Here is an 8,481-nt window from a genome sequence, read left to right on the forward strand (position 1 = left end):
CCTCACCAGATTGTTTTGTGCAAGTACGGAACTCCTAAAGCTAAAAAATCAAACCATTTCCTCTATGCAAATACACATGTGCACAAGCATGTGCGTAAGTAGCGCTCTTTTGAACCAGAACAAGCCTAAGCTAAGTCCACTCATATACAAGCTGTTTGTTCTCACCGTATTTTTTTAAAACTGGTTTGTGATCAACCTCGTTTAATATTTCTTCTTTCAGTATTTCTCATTCACTCATCCTTGATGCATTGAAATCCTACATAAAGGGCTTTAATTTCAAAATACCAAAACAAACATTAGTTTCTTACTGGTAAGCTCGATGGTCTTTCTTGCTGGATTAGATTCAAGTCTTCATGGTTCGGCTTTCCTGGGGCCATAGGGGGTTGAGATCTGGTTCCATAGCCTTCCTGAGACATGTCCTGCAACAACAGTTGGAACAGAGTTATTAGCCTGACTCAGTAATTACAATTAAATCTGCACCACAGAAGGGTGAAAATACAACAGCTGGGTGCTGATGGGTTTTTTTTTTATCAGAAGTTTTACTAGTTAAACCTTCTTGATGGAAGTACGAAGCCTGCACAGGTATCACTCTGACCTGTGCTGTTCATATTGAAATCCAAGGAGCAGAGTGGCGTGCTGACAAGCAGCAGGGACTCACACCATGAGGAAACACACGAAAACAAACCTGCCAAATAAGCAACCCCCTTTTACTGTAGAAGAGTAGCAAGTACAAAGTGGTCAAAACACTGACCTACTCCAAGACGTATTCTCAAGCCTTTTGATGAAGTACTGAGCCAGGTGGAAGACTGACTTGAAAGTAAGGTTGTAATCAGGCTGTGTAATCAGACTCACGTAACAACCCTGGATTTACCATCACTACTACTGGCACGACTTCCCAACACCAGCTATCAGGTGGTAGCACGCAATGCATTCGCTGCATTTGCTGGAAGCACATTGTATATGACAGGTTAGAAGGAAAGTGCGTTTCATGAAAAGTAGCTCCAAAGCCTGTACTGGCAACCACAAGAGGAAAATCCCCGTTTCGCTCCCTTCGCAAGCCCAAGCAGTCTTAGGTAACAGCCTAACACAACACCCATCACACAGAGGTGGGGGGAGCAATGGAAACCTCCCCCCTGCCATCTCCCATCCCACAACACAGCCTTACTTAACATACAGAGATACCTGTCCATTGCAAAGCCTTAGATTCAGGCTTTGTCTTAGCTACTACAGCAGCTTCTACTCTAACTTCTTCAAGGACAACAGCAGAAGGTGCAATACTGACTCTAGCATGTGGAACTGGCAGGGAAAGTTGGAGAACCAGTTCCCAACTGCTAGAAAAGATATCCCACCTTCAAGCTTTTTCTTTGTCGTTTCCAAATGGTTTAATTCTCCTCTCCCTCCAGAGTTTACTACCGGTTCAATTTGCTTCAGCTACCCTCACACTTTCGGTTCTGACGGGTACCTGAAAGCACACGGGTGCTCCTAGCACCCTGCCGCAGCCTGAGCATCACCTTGCTCTGCTTATAAAGGGCATTTTCTGACAGTCAGGTGCCCGTACCCACGCTCACTGCTCGCACACAGGCTCCAGGAGAGAGCTGGCTTTTCAGGGAGGAAAGCTTTCTGCCTCTGCTTTTAGCCCTGCTCCTGACAGGGGGATATTTGTCAAGGACCATACTGTTTCCATTCAGCCCCTTCCATCACTTTGGGCTCTCCCGAATTATTTTAAGGGACACAGCAAATTCAGCGGGGCTGATAAAACAAACCCCGGCAAACTTGATGCGATGCAAACCCGGCAATAAAACGGTGCTATCCGTAAGCCTGTGCCAAGTAAAATCAAGAAACACTTAAAAGGCCAGCACTTCAATGCGGTTACCAGCAGAGGGTAACAATTAGGCTTAAGGGTGACAAAGGCTGATGGCTGAATGATTATTATCCCCTGTGACCCCCCGCGCTCCCCCCCGCCCAGATTTCCACTTGTCACACAGCTCTCCTGCTGCGCACACCAGCAGGTTCCTGTGGATTAACAGCGAGGTTTAAAATCAACAAATGGCACAAGGCCTCCATTCAGCAGCCTTCACCCCCGCACAAAGGAGCAGAAAGGTGCAGGACAGCTTCACAATGGGCAAACAAATGAGCAAACCTCTGCTTTCCTTTTTATTTAAAAATATGCACACACAGACACACACACACACACACAAACACACACAAACACACACACAGACACACTCACACACGCTAGGGGCTGTCACTGCAGGCATCTGTAATAAACCCAGCAACCCCAGATCTCAGCTTCCAAACCTAACTCTTAAAAAAAATACACCAAACACTTGTTAAAACAGCAACAACAAAAACCACCCAGAAATACCAGGAGCTGGGAAAAAGGATACATGAAATATTCAATTTGGGAGACATCATTTTAGGAACACAATTGTTCCTTTTTCCAAACAGACACTACAGCATTTTGCTGAAAAGCAAAATGAGTTTTATATTTTGAAAAATCAAGAGCCATTAACTCCTTACAAAGTACCAAGCACGGGTTTTCCCACATTTGCAAGATTTTAACCTGGCTTCCTACTGTAATTTCCAGGGGGACTGGAGCAGGAGAGGGAAGAGACAGCATGCTTTCTCATGAGAAATACTGCATGACGAATGGAATTTACTTTTACCTGGGTATTTGAAGACTATGTATGAAATGTCTTTCCGCACAGCGAAGAGCACATTAAAAACCCCAGACAGGACACCCTTTGTCTTTTTAAATGCAAAATTTCCATAGTGCTTTCCTTTCTGGCAGTGGGAAACAGAAATCAAATCTTTTTGCTCCATTCTAGACGAGGTTTGGAAACAAATACACCCGTGTTTGCTATGATGCAGATACCTGCGCACTCCTAATGGGACCGAGATCACTGACTATTTTCTTATATTCTCCATAAAGCTGTTTAGATCCTTGGATCACTCTGCACTTGGAAAGCAACTCTTGAGAAGTGAAAAATCAGCTTGCTCTCAGTAAGCTGCAGGCATGGGAATCTCCCAGATGAAATATGCATGGGGCTGCGTGTATAATTTTATCTGTTTATACATATGCACTGTCCAATAAAAACAGTCCATTTATATACTAAACATAATGACGATTAAATAATACCATATTTCACTAAGAGGCTGACTTCATAACCAAACAGTGCTCAGTATCATTTTCACTGAAAAAACAGAGGAGAGAAAAGCCCTACTGCTTTTCTTTAGTTCTGCATTAGGAAATGTTAACATGCAGCGTATCACAGAATAGGCACAACAGACTGAGAGATAAATAAGGATAGAAATTTTCGGGTAAATTGTCTGCACTGAAGAAATGCATAGAATTGGCAATTCTCACTTTCAGTTTTGAAAGGTCACTTTTCTTTCAAGTGTCTAGGAATGGATTTGTCAGGGAATGAACATTAAGGACAAGAGGAACATGGCACCATGTGCTGCAGTCACAGCTGAGGAGTCCCCCATGGATATTTGGGCTCAGTCTTCTCCTGCGATTCCTTTTTCTTTTGACTCCTGATATTTTATCCATCAATGCCGTCAGGTTTCAAAGCTTATGATTTTTTATGAATCGCAGAAAATCCTTCCTCCCGTAGAAGAAGAGCATGTGTGTGTGTGCGTGTGTGTGTGAGAGAGAGAGAGAGAAACCCAGGCTTTTATAAACAGAAGGCTACAAGTTTCCACTCAGAACTTCCCAGCTTGGCACAAACCCAACCATATCATAGCTGTTACAGCACAAACTGTCAACAAAGTTGTAAAATAACTAAGAGCAGGGTTTCCCCCATCAGATTTTAGAAGAGGCACTGGGACAAATAACCAGCAAGTCGTGAACTCAAAATAGCTGACTCAGAGAAAAATCCTACCATGTACCTGGAGAAATTTGGAAAATTTCTGCCAGATGGGATGGCTCAGGTGTAGCCCAGTCATTGTCAATAAGGCATCTCATCATCTTCTTCAATGCCATTAATATCTTCCCTTCCAGGATATCTCCAGTTTCATTCTAAACCTATTTCCTAGATCTCTTTTTTAAGCTAATTTAAAGAAAAACATCTAGAATGGGAACACTGTTTTCTACCTTCAGGTTCCCAATTATCACAGCATAACAACAAAGTTAAGACACCAGAGGGGGAAGGCTGCAGTTGATGCAAAAGACAGTTACCTTGGGTAAGTAAATATATTATTAAGGCTTAGTCCATCAGAACTCTCAGAAACTTTTTACAAACTCAGACTTCTGAACTATGAAAGGTTTTCCCCTGCAGAATACACTGAAAGCATATTAAGCACAGATAGGGTCAACCCCCCACATCTTACAGGAAGAACATTGGACAGCACAGCTTCTCATCCCGTATCAGGTAATCTGAGCCAAATAACCACACAGAAAGGTCTCTTCCTAAACACTCCTGTCCATTTTCACGTGTGTCTCCTCTGTGTGGCCTTCAGGAGCCACATTAAGCAAGTGATGCAGGAAGAGCTCCAAGATGAAATCGTTCTCAGAAACCCTTATCTTGCTTTTTGCTTTCCGCCACTATTGCATTCCATGGATCACAGAGCATATCAGTAGCGGATTTAATCAGAAACAAGACATTTCTTCTCATTTTCTTCTCTCATACTTGTAACGTGCCACATGAAAAAAACCAGGCGAGTTTGATGTTTGTATTAAAACGCGACTGTTGCACGTTGCGCAGCCTGATAAACACCTGCCAGTTCTTCATTTACAGGAAAAAAGGTAGTTTCTTTGTTCTACAGATGTAAAGTTCCAGTGTGAATGAAGAGATGAGACAGAACCTGAAGAGGTAATCTGAGAAATACAATTGGAAATAAAGAGTAAACCACACATTTTTCCCCATTAATTTTCCCATGTTTACAGAGCTTTTCCTAAAAAAACGCAAGAGTGGGCAGTTCAACCAGGCTTTCATTTTCTGCATCCACTGCCTTCCTCTCCCTGTCCATCTTTTCACTGAAAAAACTATATTTAAAAGAAAAAAAAATAATAAATAAGAGCCCTGGTGGTTTTCACATGTCCTATGCCTTATAGTTACCTGGGACAGACAGCCATGTTACTGTGCCGACTTAGACATTTTGTGTCACCCAGCATCCTGCTCTACGCCAAACCGTTCCTTCCTAAAACTCAGGGAGGAACACATCAGCTCTGCACCCCAAAAAGCTAAACCCAACAAAACGCAGGAGAGGGAGCTGGATTTAAAACCCGCCGTTTCTTCCAACTTGGCTGCTGCAGAAGTGGGGATTTGGGGGGCCCTGCACCCCGGAGAGCAGCCGCCTGCCCCCAACCGCCTGCTGCTGCCCAGCAGCTCTCCAGAGCAGACGGCTGATGGCAGAAAGGAGGTCAGAGCGCTGCCCGCAGCTTACAGCAGCGCTGAGAGCCCGGAGCCAGCTCACAGAGTAAAGAAAAAAGCTGCACCGAGAGCAGCTGCTGCCTCCAGGCTAAGGGAGATCGGTACCCACGGATGAGACTTCCTCACTTGAGACTGGGAAACATTTCTTCAGCGTTTTCTTAGGGGCACGTCTGTAACCGTGCTTTGAGGTAAAAGCCAGGACTTCATCTAAAGGCTCATGAAAACCAGCAGATCTGTGAGGAAGGGCTGTAAGCAACACCTAAAACATCACTGAGGTTGCATACAAAAAAAGCAGAATGGTGAGGTTTGTTTTGTGTGTGTTTCTTCCCCCCTCTCAAATATAAAGCTGTATTATGTTACAGACAACATTTATATCACAGTACAGTGACACCTGTTAACTTATTCCCTAATACTACACACCATGGAGGTCTCTTAAACCTAATTTTGATCATTTAATTTACCTACTATTTATCAACAGCAGAAGGAACTGAAGTTCAGATGCAAACAAGTCCCTAATAATTTTGGTAATGAAGGGTTTCTCAGCTGGACTCTACTGTTGTGGTTAACTTAGTTTTTCAGTGTGTGAAAGGATTAGCGTGCTACATTTGGGTCTCCCAAATTAGCTGCATTACTGTCCTCTCTTCCTCTGCATTCTGTGAAGGCACAGAGTATCTGCACATCACTCTCTAAATCCAGACGCCACGTGGAAAAATGTCTTAGTCCAAGGAGTGGAAAGACAGCAATGACTTACAGAGGGGAGCACCCAGCAGCAGAGGCTATTCAATACAACAATACAACAGCTTAAACCAAGAGCAGCAAGTGATTTCTTTAATCTTTGAGGCAGGAAGGTCTTCACCACCACCGTGACAACTGTGATTTTTTTGAAAGAAAGTATTCCCAGCTGGGCTCGTTTTGGGAGCGTGAGAGGAGAGCAGAGCAGGGTGGGGAACAAGTGAAGAAGTGGTGAAAAAGTACTCCTTTTTTTTGTGAGCATGAAGGAGCACGATCTTTATGAATTCTGTAGCCAGACACCCCAAAATCAAACACATATAGCCAGCTATTTCATTTTCTACCTAAAAACGTGCACGTGGAAGTTACCCAAGATGGGTACTTTGCAACAGGGAGCAGTGTGAGGAAGACACGAAGGGAGAGGCTGTGCTCTTGCAGAGCTTGATTTATTGCGGGACAACTCACCAACACCAACAGTTGTTCTCCTCTCTCCCACAACAAAAACACCCAGTAGTTTTGTCAACGTGTAAAGGTAAACTTGCTTTTTAAGTGGTATCTTTCTTACTTTGATTTGCTGCTTTGTTGTCCATATCTGATTGCAACAACTGAAACACTCTAAGATTTCAGCTGCACGCTTCTAAATCTATTTTAAATCCTCCTGTAACAAGAAAATGTAGTAAAAGGGAAATACTGGAAAGGGTAATGAATACATATAAAATATATGCTGACCTGTATTCAGATAATACATTTTCTTAACAACAAAATCCCAATGTAAAATATGGAAAATAAAGCTAGATATATGTACAGTGAACATCTTCAATTATTAAAGAAAATACGGGCAGCCCAAAGAATACAGTGGTAAATTTTATGCCAGAAAATACTAACAAACTTATTTTCTCTACCTTTGAGGAAAATCACGTGTGTTAATTTAAAGGCCATAAGAGAATACTGCTGCACTGCAACCGGCCATGAGGTGTAATTTACAAGACCACTAAAATTTGGGATATATACAGAACTAAAAAAAACACCAAACAAACAAACAAAAAACCCAGAAAATAAACAAAAAAGCTACAACTCAGATTTATGAGTACTTTTCAGACTTTCCAACTTCATCACCTAGTTCATAGTACTATAGTATTTGCATTTTCAGTTTTTTCTTAAAACACGGTTTGTGCATTCAAATTCCAAAACATTTGTGTAGACAACTTTGCCTAAGGAACACCCATCAGATTAATAGATCGTAAAGCAAAAGACTATTACGTGATGAGGGACACCTCATCTTTGATAAACTCACTATTCTGTTTAACTTACTGCTAAATTTCAAAGGTAACAATAAAATTATTTCTGGGATATTAATTTTGCTCTCAGAATAACAGTAAAAGAAAATCATCACTGAGAAATAAAGAGAGTGGGAAGGGGAGCAACAATAGTTATGATCACTAATCTTCTAAAACAAAGTCGTTTTTATCAGCCTGCATTCCAACAGTTTTACTATCAAGTTAATTAATTGACTCCTACACTGATATCTAAATGCCAAGCAATTAATGGCACTGAACTATAAATGGCTTTGTCTTTGCTCTTGTAGAGTTATTTTATAAAGCAAATGCAATTCTATTACTTCACTGATTTAATGCAGACTTTGTGAGGTTAATATTACCAGGCAATTGCAAAATAAAGAACTGCTTTAATTAACCTTCTGTGATTTAAATACTGAGAGAAATCATAATTTAGAAACTTTAAATACCACCATCATAACAACAATAATAATAATACTTTGTGGATCAAAGTCAAACCACTGATTTGAGAACTCTGAAAAATACATCTGAACACCTGTCTCCTACTGTATCACTAAACTCTTTAAAAAAACTTTGCTCTAAGCATAATGTACTAAGTCCGTGATAGACTTTACACAGTTTTTAAGTTGAGATGAAAAATACTTCTTTTCGGGATTATTTACTGATAAATACTGAAGTTTTTAGTATATAAAAAAAGTATTCAGCATCCTCACCTTTTGCACTGGAATGTTTTGCAGAGATTTTTGTTATGGACATGGGACACTGTCCACTGAATCTACTGATTGACTGATTGTATGTATGTATCTGACCACTTAACAATAAAAGAGCAAAATAAGACCTCCCTAGTCCCCCAGACAAAATTTTCTCTTTCCAGTTTAGCTGAAAGGAGGCTCTTACTGCCAGAGTTCCTTTATAATACTGTACGATAACTTCATTTTAGTACAGAAAAAAATCTCATCAGAACTCAGACCTTTCTGCATTGCTCAAGCGTGAGCTGTAATACTTCTACCAGGGTTTAGAATGATACAAAAACAGGTGATAAAATTAAAAACCAGCAGGGTACCTGTGGTCAGGAGCATTCC

At 41.3% G+C, this 8,481-nt stretch overlaps 1 protein-coding gene across 1 annotated transcript in view; it reads right to left on the reverse strand.

Annotated features, from left to right (window-relative positions):
* Positions 1-307: 307 nt before the first annotated feature.
* The window catches only part of LOC104541259 (AT-rich interactive domain-containing protein 1B-like), a 62,347-nt gene continuing 54,173 nt past the window's right edge, over positions 308-8,481 (reverse strand). The window contains exon 3 of the mRNA XM_010185264.1: positions 308-419. Within this exon, the coding sequence (XP_010183566.1) occupies positions 344-419 (76 nt within the window). The 3' untranslated portion in view covers positions 308-343. The remainder of the gene's footprint in view (positions 420-8,481) is intronic.

This window comes from Mesitornis unicolor, unplaced genomic scaffold (genome assembly GCF_000695765.1).
Source record: "Mesitornis unicolor isolate BGI_N332 unplaced genomic scaffold, ASM69576v1 scaffold38245, whole genome shotgun sequence".
Lineage (NCBI taxonomy): Eukaryota > Metazoa > Chordata > Aves > Mesitornithiformes > Mesitornithidae > Mesitornis > Mesitornis unicolor.